The following is a 13672-nucleotide window of genomic DNA, read 5'->3' on the forward strand; positions in this document are numbered from 1 at the left end:
ATTTATTGCAAAATTTTCAAAAGAAATTCACTAAAAACCCACGTGATCACAACACATCCCCACTAGGAAAGATTACTATATTTAAAGATTTTACACTGATAGTTACCATTACAATAATAATAATATTTTGGGATGGTACTTAATCGTCAAAAATGGCAACACCTTGAACATAACCATAGATCACAAACTTGGAAGCATCTGTCACTCTAATTTGACAGATAGTTCAGATTGAGACGTTACGTCTTTATCATAAGTTATCGGTAAGTTCTAATGCCGATATATTCCTCCCGAATATTTTGTATGGTCAAATGTAGAACTGCCCCGTGTTTAATGCGACCTAACTTAACTTTATCTCTGAATACCGATATTTTGTCAAAGGGAAGAGCGGATCGAATACAGGATTATGTGACTTTAAATAGAGATACTGAGGATGACAGCACCAGATTCTGCCAACCGTTATCAATTATCTTTACTTTAAGTTCTATTCAGTCAAAAAAAATTATTTTTTTCCAAATATCTATCCTGCATTATTGTCTGACAAACTCAAGATAAAATGTGACATGTTAAAACACTCTTATGTGTCAAGTAAATTCTTAATTCCAATTCTGTTCATGTGTGGCTAAGATGGACATTTCAAGAATATGTACGAATTAAACCTAAACTACATTCTACGTCACGGGCGTGACTAATGTACGCTTACTCGCTTACACTATAAGATGAACACGGAAAACTGTATGAGATCTACAGCTATTAGGTTGTCCTTATTATGTTGCTACTTTAACTATCTCAATTTTTCTTATGGCCCTGAAAATGCTCGTATCTGAAAAAAATACAGATATATATATTTTTTCATAATAATAAAATAATTTTAGTGTTTGACGAATGAAATTTTATATGTTGGCTTTTTTTAGTGTTTGTCGGGTAATAAAACATTTTCTCATCATGCACGAGGGCTTTTATAGTGGTTGTTGGGTAGTAAAACGTTTACTTATCTCGAACTAAGGCATTAAGGCACTTTGTTACTCAATTTACTTAGAGGTTCCCCACGACCTTACGTGACGTGACGCGTAGCAGTTTAGTACTTTAACTACAAAATTGAAAGCACTACAGTTTCGTATTTATCTTGTCACTTTGAGATTTCTACAGCGCGTCTATATGTTTGTATACATCTCATTGTTCTTACAGAATATTCCAACCGAAATAAATTATTCTAATCTCTTCCATTTAAGATTTTCGATCTTAATATAACGTTCTGTTTCTGGCAGTTTCAGTTATATTTTTGCGCTTGAATCAAATGCATAATCCTACCACAGTCTTACCATGGATCTACTGACTCCAGAGAGTGTTTCCATCAAGAAGGAACCAAGGCCACAGGAAGAAGGCGGTTGTGAAATGCCGTATGGGGATATGGATTTTGACTTTTCAGATGTAAAGAAGGAATGCTTACAGCATGCGGAGAGTACTCGGAAAACCTGTAAGTTGCTTTGCTAATGTGAAAAAATGTATAATGTTAAATTTCGATGCTAGTAATCCATGTCAGTTTTGAAATGATGCTCAGGCAGGCAATCATTTTGTTTAGAAAAAAAGTTGCAATGCAAATGTCATAATGTTTTGTGTAAAATTTGATACTAGTATCAGTTTTGAGTTGCCCAGGCAGGCCATAATTATTGTTAAGAAAATCCTATTTTGCCGTACTTTGGTATTTACATTAGATAATATATTTACAGAAAACTGGCAAACTACAGAAAACTTCTCACGTACCTTATTTGGGATGTTGTATAAGTTACATTAGGGTGCACATAGTTAACACGTAATTTTTATTCAAACATTTTTTCTCCAACAATAAAAAACTCTGCATAGAATGTGCGCAAGAATAATTAGTATTTTCTTCTTGAAGCGGACAACTGCGGTCCTTCTTATTTCCTAAATTAACCTTAAAAGCCTGTTATCCATATTGTTGTTTATCCATATTATTGTTGTTATGCGAACAATCAAATGGTATCATTAATCGTACATTTTTAAAATAAAAGTTTTTAGTGGTAAAAATAAGTTATGTTGTAGTACTCTCTCGGAGATAGACGACTTTAACTGTACGATTTTAATAATGCTCTTCGTCTGGACTTATCAATAAAGTATTTTTGTTTGGTGTTTTAGGTAGCTCTAAAGTGGAGACTGTTAGCTTCAAGGTAGACCCAGCACCCCGAGAAGAAGATGGAGGGGATATTCCTTTTATGGAAATCGACATAGACCTGCCTGATGTTAAAAAGGAATGCCTAAAACGCTTTCAAAGAAATAAACAGACAACTGGTAAATAATGATTCGTGTTTTATTTTATTTTTACAACTTCTTTACTCTAACTTACGGCTTATTCGTAATATTTTTCAGACTCATTGACTGATCAAAAGAAACTTCCTGTGGAAAAACCATTATCTTGTTCCCATTGTAAGTACTCCTGCAAGTCAAAGTCAAAGTTAGTACTTCACTTGCGGACTCACAATGGAAAAAAACGTTGTTCATGTTCCGACTGCATAAATTTAAATCTTCGGAATGGAATTTTGACGAAAAGTGAAGAAAAACCTTTTTCATGTTCCGCTTGCAGTTATTCATGTTCTCTGAAGAAATATTTGACGAGTCACATGCTGACTCACAGTGGAGAAAAACCTTTTTCATGTCACGTTTGCACTTATTCATTTTCTCAAAAGGGATCTTTGAATAGACACATGCTGACTCACAGTGGAGAAAAACCTTTTTCTTGTCACAACTGCAACTATTCTTGTTCTCAAAAGGGACATTTGACGACTCACATGCTGACTCACAGTGGAGAAAAACCTTTTTCTTGTTCCGACTGCAAATATTTATGTTCTCGAAAGGATATTTTGAACATACACATGCTGACTCACAATGGAGAAAAACCTTTTTCATGTACCGTTTGTGCTTATTCAAGTTCACGAAAAGGAGATGTGACGAGACACATACTGACTCACAGTGGAGAGAGACCTTTTTCATGTTCTGTTTGCACTTATTCATGTAAGCAAAAGGGAGTTTTGACGAGACACATGCTTACTCACAGTTGAGAAAACCGTTTTCTCGTTTCTACTGCAACTATTCTTTTTCGCAAAAGGGATATTTTACGAGACACATGTTGACTCAAAGTGCAGAATGACCTTTTTTTATAATTTTATATTCTCGTAAGGAAGATTCGACGAAACCCATACTGACTCACAGTAGAAAAAAACCCTCGTCATGATCCAATCGAAGCTATTCTGCAGTGGATATAAGAATTATATATATAAGAATATATATCAGAACTCTATCTTTATATGATACACACGGACTTAATACAGAATAATAGGCTTGCTCGAAACAAAAGTTAATCTGTAATCTGGCGTCCCACAAACGAGTCTCCAGTATTCATAATTAATATCTTTCATAAGAACTTAAAGTAGACAGTGTTCCCCAGAAATATGTATTTGTTATCGCATTGTAAAATACTTGATTTTTTTCTTTTTAAAACTAAATAAACGATTATTTTTTTTTATTTTTTTATTTATTTATAATGTATTACAAAAAACATGGTAAGTAACACATTATTCCCAATGAGTTGAGATAAAACTCATTACGGGAAGTACAGACACATAAAATACATTTTACAAGGATATTACACTTTTAAAAAAAATACAACATATTGAAAAGGAAAAGAAAAATAAATAAAAAAAAGGAAAAATACATTGTTAAGAATAGAGATTTTAGAAATACTGAGAGACATCTAGAAACATAGTAAATCAACATATGAAAACAACATATGAAAGCGAGCGAAAATTCACTGGTTTAAAAACATTTTCAGGAAATAATCTTTAAGCGTTTTAACTAATATTTTTTTGTTAGTTACTGATTGCTTTATTTCATTAGGTAATGCATTGTATTGTCTATATGCAATATATTGTAATGAGTTAATACCAAATTTTGTTGTGTGGGTAGACGATGCTAGGTGTATTAGATTTTGGGACCGTGTTTTGTGCTGGTGTATGTCTGAATTAAATGCTGGTTTGATGTTAGTGTGTGAGGATCTATGTATGATTTGTAATATTGTACAAGTGATATTGTATTTAGGTAGAACCGTAAAAGGAAGTATGTTTGTCTTTAAATATATATCTTTGATATGTGTATCCCACGGTAGACGGTAGATATTCCTTATTGCTCGATTTTGAATCACTTGTATTTCTGATATTTGTTTTTTAGTAATAGTGCCCCAGATACTAACTAAATAACTCAGATGGGAGTGAATCATCGCATAGTATGTGGCCCGTAGTAGAGATGTAGAGAGAAGACCTTGGAGTCGGTACAGCACGCCGGTTATTGGGGATATTTTAGATTTCACATGCTCAACATGGGAATTCCACGAAAGTTTAGAGTCTATTAATAGCCCTAAATATTTCGTGACTTCTATATTTTGGAGCTTCTCAGTTCCAAGTGTGATATTCATGGGCACATAATCCTTATTACCGAAAGTTAAGTAGTGCGTTTTTTTTATATTGAGGCTCAATTTATTAATACGCAGCCAATTAGCTAGAATTGAGACATCTACATTCATTTGAGACTCCAGGTCACTCAGGCTTGTACTGTGATAATAGATTACAGTGTCATCCGCATAAAGTTGGAGGTTTCCAGAGATACCACATTTAGTTATGTCATTGACATATAGCAAGAAAAGCAGAGGCCCAAGAATTGATCCCTGTGGCACTCCACATGTGATTTTACCTAAGCCACTCGAGACACCTTTGACTTCAACAAGACAAAATCTATCATCTAAGTAGCTTCGGAGGAGATTTAGGGGCTTCCCAACAATTCCCAAATATTCCAATTTCTTTAAGAGTATTTCATGATCGACCGTATCAAAGGCTTTTTTGAGATCTATAAATATGGCTGCCACGTATTCACCCTGGTCTATATACTGTTGAAGGTTAGAGATAAAATCAAAGGCGGCACATTGAGTACTAGAATTTTTCCGAAAGCCATATTGTTGTGGTGTAAGGATATTATTCGCAGATATGTATTTTAGGAGTCTATCTTTGATTATGGTCTCAAATACTTTTGAAAAAACCGATAGAAGTGATATAGGACGGTAGTTAGAGATACATGTTTTACAGTCTCCTTTGTGTATAGGTATTATCTTCGCTAACTTTAATTCATTTGGAAACTTACCCGAGGACAGTGACCAATTAAAAAGTTCTGTAAGGTGACCCGCTAATTCTTCTTTACAAGTCTTAAGAACTGATGGTGTTACTCCATCGAGTCCCGGTGCTGCTTTCAGCTTAATTTTAGAGATGATCCTCAGTACCTCATCTTTGTTTGTCCTAGCCATGTACAAGGATTGGCAAGCCTTCGGTTCCACAAATACGGTATTACAGTCATCCGGGAATGACGGAATGGTAGCTGCTAGCTTTTTTCCTATTGAGAGAAAAAACTCATTAAATGCGGATGCTATTTGTCTCGGATCCTTAATTACGCAGTCATTTACCACGAGGGATTCTATTTCGTTAGTTGGTTTATGTGTTCGGTTTGATAGAATAGAGTTTATGATTTTCCAGGTTTTAGTGGGGTTATTTTGGTTTTGTTGAAAGCTGTTCGAATAATATTTGTGTTTTAGATTTCGCCTATAATTAGTAATGGTATTTCTCAATCTCTTTTTAAGTGTTACAAGAGTAAGATTACCAGGGTCTTGTTTCCACTGCTTGTGAATCTGGTTTCGTTCTTTGATTAATGTATTTAATTTGGAATCAAACCACGGAGTATTCAGTTGTACCCGACTTCTTAATCCTGTTTTTGGTGTAGTTGTACCTGATTCTATTGCCTTTTTAATGTGATAATTGAAACTTTTAAAAGGGTCTTCTGAGTTGCTTAAGTTGATCGTGAAATTGTTATCAAGAAGATAGGATTTTACTGACATACTGTTGATGATAGGTCTCGTAATCTGGGATTTGGTTCTATTATTAAAACATTTTTTTAAGTTGTTCTTATAATCAACAATAAGTATATTATGGTCACTGAGTGGATCATCAATATTCGATATAGTAGTCTGAATGTTTTGCCTATTTGATAAGATGTGATCTATTAAGGTGCTGCTTGTATCAGTGACTCTCGTGGGAAATGTTTTGTTATGTATTGAAAAATTGTAAGATTGTAAGATGTTGCAAAAATTTAATGAAGAGTGTGTGGATATGGATATGTCAATGTTAAAGTCTCCGAATATTAATGTATCTTGTCTACTTTCGTTCAGTATTTTTTCTAGATGTATTAGAAAATCCTGCATATTTGTGTTGGGTTTTCGATAGATAGCATAGATGTTAACTGGTTTCCTATCACTGCTACTAAGCGTTATACCTAAAAAAGGAATTTTCATTTGAGAAATTTTCAATAATTGCACACTTCATAGTATCAATCACATATATTGCTACGCCGCCTCCTCCTTCGTTGGGGCGAGAAGCAAAAACACTTTTGTAACCATTCAGGGAGTAAAACTTTTCCTCTCCAATCTTAAGCCACGTTTCCGTAATGACGAGCACGTGTACAATGTACCGCGAACTTTTTACTTTTTCTTCGATCTCATCAAACTTATTACGGATGCTTCTCGCGTTCATATACATTATTCGTAGACAGTTCGTCACGGGATTATAATTCTCGATGGTGAGGCACTTATGCTCATGTATGTTACACTCCATAATCTATAGTTGCAAGGTCGTTCTTGAGTGCAGCGATGTAGGCCGGGCAGTTGTCCCTATCTCCAGTTGAGTGATCAGCAGGCTTACCAAATCTGGTGCATGTCGCGCAAACTGGTTTGATGGTGGAATTTGGTATTTTAAAAGTTCTTTAGTCATAGTTCTTTCACAAACTTTATACATTTTGATTAAATTATTTTATCATATCGTTTGCCTTTTGAATTGACTCTTCAAGCGAATTCTTCTTGTTTATGCTATTAAGCCATGCTTTATGCTATGCCCGTTTAAGCTGATATTGTGATGAAGCCCTTTATTTAAAGAGAAGCAACATTGTACCTACCTAATCAGTGTCTCACCAGTACAGGTGTGACAATAACAAATCGTTTATGAACATATTTGTATTTACCTTTTACCCATTCTTATTTGTTATTTACTTGCATATTTAGCTAACATATTATTATAATAGATTAATATTAATATTACTTACATTTTCCATTTGTTACTATTTTCGTTATTATCATTTTGTTATTATTATGTATTTAAACATCCATGTATATAAATTTTTGGGCACCATGCCTGTTTTATGTACTTAAAGAAAAATAAATAAAATAAAAATAAATAAGACCTAGTTTGACGGTTTGCATTTAATTCGGAAGTGTGAAATGCTCCCAGAGTTGGTACATTAATTTTGAATGAATTATCATTAATTAATTGCCTAACTAACCATCACGCCTTTCCCCCGCAAGGGTAGGCAGAGAGGACGGACCGCAAAACAACTCGGTCTTGGCACACATTCCTCGCCTCATTCACATTCATACATCGTCTCATACATACTCCTCTATTATTCTGCTTGGATGAATCATAAAATATTATAAGATTGTCATTGAAATTTTTTTTTTATTAATTCAGTTTTTCAGAAGAATACAATTTAAAATAGACAACATTGTAAAACAGAATAACAATTGTGTCGCTACACTGAATTTAAAAATTAATGAACTTTTCTTTATTAACTTATTCTAAACGTATGGACACATCAAATGACAATAATAACAAGTTGAACACTTTTTCGGAAAATGATTTTCAGATGTGAAATATATAAGGTGGCTAAACGTTGTCAGCTTCATTCTTTAAATTTTATTGAAAGATGCTTTTAAATATGAGTGTCAATTGTAAACAATAATGAAATGTTACTGATCCGGTGTACTTTTTTGTGTTTAGTAGAAAATATTTACTATTTATTAATAAAACAAATGATTTATACACATAAAACCAACCGCCCTTATATTAATTGTACCAAATTATTATCCCTTACCGACTGGACCCAACGGTAACTGTATTATTTTGATCACAGTTCATTGGTTTAATTATATACCGCTAGTGCCACCTGGGTGCTCGCCTCTGCTATTTATTTTTTGTAAAGTCGCGTCGGCAAGAACAATTCCTGATTTTTGCCCGTTGAATTTGTTTCAATGTATTTTGTCAAGAGTTTTTTCATATAAAAGGTAAGGATTCCTTAAAAACGCTCTCTTGCTCAAAAACAACAAAAGGTTTCACCTTTCCTGAAAAATCACAGAAACTGGCCTCTATCTAGTGTATTTTTTGCTGTTAAAAGTGTCTAGTCATGTCATGTGAAAGTGTTATATAGTAATTCAGTATGCTCTCAAAAATAACGGAGTTTAATTTAAAAGAACCCTACAATTTATAACAGTAACACTAAATTGCAATGAGTCTCTTCAATTCTTTTATAATATCATCTGGCCAATTATAGAGAAACACACACCAACAAAAGTTAATAAAAACAGATTCATATCTGGTATTCCAGTGTTGTTATCCATCAAATCAAATAAAAGGATTAACTTAATTAAAAAAAATTGGGAATCCAAGAGACTGTGATAGTTTCACAATCCTACGATCAAGGGTCAAAACTGGAATACACGAATGCTTCCAATCTTATATTTATTGTATCGTAGACTCTTTACATCATAGTACAAAACCACTATGGACTTATGCAAAATCAAAAGGTATGACTCACTCAATTCCTAAAATAATGCACTTAAATGAAACTTTAGCAAACAGTGGTCATGAAATTAGTGAACTTTTCTCAATTTACTTCTGCTCTGTTTTTAATACAAATGATATGTCAAATCAACATTTGAATAGTGTTTCTCAAGAAAGTACCTACTCGCTTAGTCATGTTGAAATTTCAAAGGCTGAAATATTCAACGCAATGAAATAACTAAACTCAAACAAAGGTCCAGGTACAGATGCCATTCCACCATTATTTATATCAAACTGTGCTAAATCTCTTGTTTATTCTCTTCTTGTTATAATTCGTAAATCTCAAAAGGTGTTTTTCTTGATCTTTGGAAAATAGCACGAATTAATCTTATCTTCAAATCTGGGAATAAAAGCAACATCTCTAACTATTGCCCAGAAAGTATACTCTCATGTTTTGAGAAAATTTTCGAATTCTTAATCTATAAAAGCATTTTTACACATTTTAAACATATTTAAATTTTTTTTCGGCATGGATTCTTATTCAAAAGATCCACTACCATAAATTTAATCGAATATGAAGATTTTTTAAGTTCCAATTTTGACATTAGAACACAATTAGGTGAAGTCTATACTGATTTACGGGAGGCATTCGATAAAGTCAGTCATCCTCTTCTGATCCAAAAACTAAAATAACAGGTTTCCACGGCAACCCTCTGAGATGGACTATATCTCATATCTCTCACAGGAGTCAATATATACAAGTTAATTGTTATGAGTCCTCTCCCAAACTTGTCACATCTGGTGTCCCTCAAGGATCCCATTTAGGACCACTACTCTTTATTGTTTTCATAAATGATCTAACGGCAAAACTTTTTTTTTGTAAATGTTTATTATATGCGGATGACTTAAAAAATGTTCATCCCGTGAATTCACACGAAGACTGCGAAACTTTGCAAAAAGACCTCCTCACATTGTCTCAATGGTGCATGGATAACGCAATGGAATTAAATAATAGCAAATGTAATATCATCTCGTTCACGAAAAATGTACGTAAAATTGATTTCCCTTACACGATCTGTGATGAAATCCTAAAACGAGGAGACTCCATTAGAGATCTGAGAATCTTACTTGAGTCGAAGCTAACCTTCAGAAACCATTACCAAAACAAGGGATCGGTTCTGTCTCCGACTTTGTTTTTGTTGCACATCAATGACCTTTTGACATGTGCAGTGACTGAATACCCCGTGACAAGCCCTACACCGCCAACCACTCCTCCCACAGTAGACAGACCTCCCCCTCCCCGAGCCAACCCAGAGACCAAGTAGGAGACCTCGATTCGTAGCAGGTAATTCTTTATTCACATAAAGTTGCTTCACGTCCATTTTATCTAAGTTCGCAAGAAAACCAAGCATGATCGTATACATCAAGTAAATAAAACAATAGTTTTATTTATTTACATGCATTTAAATTATATTTAATAATGTTCGTAAGATCAATTAAGAGATATCAATTTAATAGAGTTATTAAATCTTTCAGACTGAAACGAGAGCAGAGCTGATGAGAAACTGATAGATCAGCAGAACGGCGCTGTGTTGGTGAAGAAAACTGGTTCATCGGTTCTGCTTATCCTGCGTAGATTGTGCTACGCGACGTATGAATTTATAATTTGGGTCGATCGTGCAGATTCATATACATATTCGTTTTGTTTTTAAATCGAATATAATATAACAATTTCTTTGAACTAAATATAATGTTTCCCGTTCTATGTTGAGAGAATACAATATTATTTGTTGTGTACTTGTTTTTGTTGAAATTTTTTTTATAATTATGTGTTGTCAATAAAACGTTTATTATGTACTACATGTCATGAATTATTTATACCTATGAGCTATGAGTTTTCCTATTTCATGCCAGAATTCCATAACACAAGGAACGCAGCTTCATCACTTTGCATTTACATCCAAGGTAACCAAGTTCGGATCACATATCTGAAATGTTCATTTTTTATTATTATATGACTTTCTTGTGCATATTAAATTACACAAAATGAAGAGCTCACCATTTGCACGTTTGAGGAGCGATTCCCGTGATGATTACAGTACATATATTTTTGTACTGCAGGACCAACGATAGCTATATGAGTGAAGTCAATTGCTCCTATCTCCCTGGATCACCGGACTGCTCAAATATTTGTCTGGCCTTTTGCATATCTGCAGCAGTCAAAGGAAATTTAACCCACGTCTGGAGTAGTGTGTCGTTGATAGCCGATGAAACATTTAATATGCATCGGCTAACCGATGAATGACGACAGCCAAGCCCCACTCGTGAACTATACCTTTCTGGTACGAGCCCTTGGCGTAGAATCTTACTGCAGTAAGTACCTGTGAAAAATTCAGCTATTAATAGTGTATCTTATTTTGTCATGGATTACATAGTTAATTGAATGTACCTCTCACCTGTGACTGGACAGAAAGTCCATGCTTTCTTCTCGGTTGTAAGATAGGGGATAACGAGTTCATTAGGAAGTGGCCAATTTCCTTAGATATTCTGAATAAATTCAGGAACTCCGTTTGCCCCATTTCCATGGGATTTTGGGCGTCTCTTAAGATACGGAAAGGAATTATAACTTTCTAGAGGTTTACTTCAAAACCCACAATTTCGAGCGCCAGCCATCCTGCAGCAACTTTATCTGAAAATAATTATTATTTATGTAGAAATCCTCAATGGTATGTGTAGTTTATTGTGAATTAAATCATTTTTATCTGGCTTTCGACATGTTACGTACTTAACAAACATCGCAATTTCGTTATTCATTTCATTTAATAGCATTATTGAGCCACAAACAAGTCACTAATCATGTTAACAGTCAATACATACGTTAATATTAAGTTTTCTCTTGTTAAAACTACGCAAATAATGCTAATCGTCAAAACGTCACACTTAAATAAAGCAAATTCTCCGCGAATGCTGACATTCGGCCGGCGAAAAACAGCTCACGGGGTACCCTTCGCGGAAGTTTTGGCGCGCTATCGAAAATTTAAGGATTCCATCTGTCATCGAGAGAACCGGAATCGCTTCATACGAATAATCCGAAAAAAATTGTTAATTTGAAGGAAAGGACGATTTTAGTGTAGTTAAGTAGATCGAGAATCGCCCTCCAGGATAGAATTGTAGTAATCATAGAGAGGGGGAGGAGAATGATTTTTCCAGAAGGGATTTGAATTAACCTCTTACTTTAAGCAGTTTATGAATCAAGGGATGGGATGTTATTGACTTCTTACATGTAAATGAGGTTCGCAGCATTCTACTTGCATTGCGTTGATTGGGGAAGATTTCATGGGTCCTAAGACAAGGCGAAAAGAGTCTATGGTATGTAATAAACTTCTTCCATTTTTTGTCAGCCTAGCCAAGCACGTTGTTTTATTGCGAACCTAATTAATTTCATATTATTTACAGTAGCTATGGGCGGGATCGAAACATTTACACGATTTAAATATTTTGATCGAAACATAAAAAGAATTAAGTTCTAAATCGATTGAATAGCTCGGAGTTCAGCGGGAGCAGTAGCTGCGGAAAGAGGCAGATTTTTATAGGTTTTTGGAGGGGGAGGGGGCACATAGTCAAAGTATGATATCTATGGCCTATCTGTCAAATGAACAAGACGCTTTACAGCTTGATGTGTTGTAAATATCAAATGTGCATTTCCACGTGATTATTGACACGCTACCTGTGAGTACCCTTAACTTAAAATATGAGAGTTATGCCATCGATCGTTTTCCATATTTTGTGTTCAAATTAATTGAGGTTATGTGCGTCTTCACGCTTTGTGCTTATAATGCTTTTTAGTACCATATCATTTAGTTTGGCTTGATAAACACCACTTTCATCTTTATACTAAATGCCAAGGCTTTATATTACTGTATTTAACTTTAAAATCTAAAATCTACCATTAAAACGTATAAAAAAATAAATTTAACATTAAAGGTATTTCCATAGACATGTATCTTTCATTATCAAGTAAACCACCGACAACATACAGAAATATAAAATATTCAATGTTGACTCAAAAAAGTAGCTGTCACGGCAGTTTCAAAGTAACAAACACGCAGGATTCGCGCGATTATAAATTTTACAATTTTTTCTATAAATCCTAAAAAATGAAACAAACGGTAAAATAAAGGTTATCTCATTGGCTATATAGCACCATAACGAGTTTGTATGACTCCATGTAAAAATTCTTATTTATGTTTTTTTTAATGTTGGCGAAAAATTAAAAAAAAATGATCGTCTTTATATCTCGAGCAATCGAGGCAAAATTATTTATTTCGCGTGGTCGCTCCAGTGATTTATTATTAAAATAATTATTTGAACTTACCCAACCATTCCAGCGCGTATTTTATTTTTTAGGCCACTGAACGTACCCAGTTTTTTATTATCTTTCCTCCCCATTGTATATGACTAGGAATTAAAAAAAAAACTATTACACGTAAACTGATTTTAGTTGAAAAAAATTTCACAGAACAGATCGGCACTAAGGTAAAGAACGTCTTTATACCGCCAGCAGTGGGCGGTAACTGAATACAATGCGTAAAACCCTTACGTAGACGGCATAAGGGTTATTTCACAATTGCAAATTCAATGTTCACCTCCCCGACAATCGATCAATATTCGTGTAAAAAACGCGAAAATGCATATTTTATAAAGTTCTGGTACATATATGAAAATTTTCTCCGATAATCGAATAAAAAATTGAATTTGCCACACTATGCAATAAACACATAGACTGACAATGGGTTTGTACATAGGATACTTTGCACTAGACGGTTTTTTTTAGGCCTGGTACATTATTTTTTTCTAGGCTTATAAAAATCTTCAAAAAAATGATCGTCTGCTGACAAGGCCAAGATGTGTTCTACTTGCAGTATTTAATTAAAGCATCTGTAGTATTTCTAAGCAAT

The 13672-nt window shown here is 34.1% G+C and overlaps 1 protein-coding gene across 1 annotated transcript; it reads left to right on the top strand.

Annotated features, from left to right (window-relative positions):
• Positions 1–204: 204 nt before the first annotated feature.
• LOC149414006 (uncharacterized) lies at positions 205–10039 on the top strand. Its single transcript, XM_089643866.1, has 4 exons — positions 205–260; positions 1266–1474; positions 2155–2307; positions 9945–10039. The coding sequence occupies exons 2-4, from the start codon at positions 1321–1323 to the stop codon at positions 10037–10039; spliced, it is 402 nt and encodes a 133-aa protein (XP_089499992.1). The 5' UTR covers positions 205–260; positions 1266–1320.
• The last annotated feature ends 3633 nt before the right edge of the window (positions 10040–13672 follow it).

Source organism: Hesperophylax consimilis, chromosome 20, assembly GCF_061612785.1.
Source record: "Hesperophylax consimilis isolate HC1 chromosome 20, BYU_Hcon_1.0, whole genome shotgun sequence".
Taxonomy (NCBI): Eukaryota; Metazoa; Arthropoda; class Insecta; order Trichoptera; family Limnephilidae; genus Hesperophylax; species Hesperophylax consimilis.

Bases quoted from the DNA above. Each gene is read 5' to 3' on its own strand.
- LOC149414006 (XM_089643866.1), top strand. From the start codon at position 1,321: ATGGATCTACTGACTCCAGAGAGTGTTTCCATCAAGAAGGAACCAAGG. The intron at 1,475-2,154 runs GTAAGTTGCTTT...TTGGTGTTTTAG, and splicing joins GGAGAGTACTCGGAAAACCT to GTAGCTCTAAAGTGGAGACT. The intron at 2,308-9,944 runs GTAAATAATGAT...TGACATGTGCAG, and splicing joins AAGAAATAAACAGACAACTG to TGACTGAATACCCCGTGACA.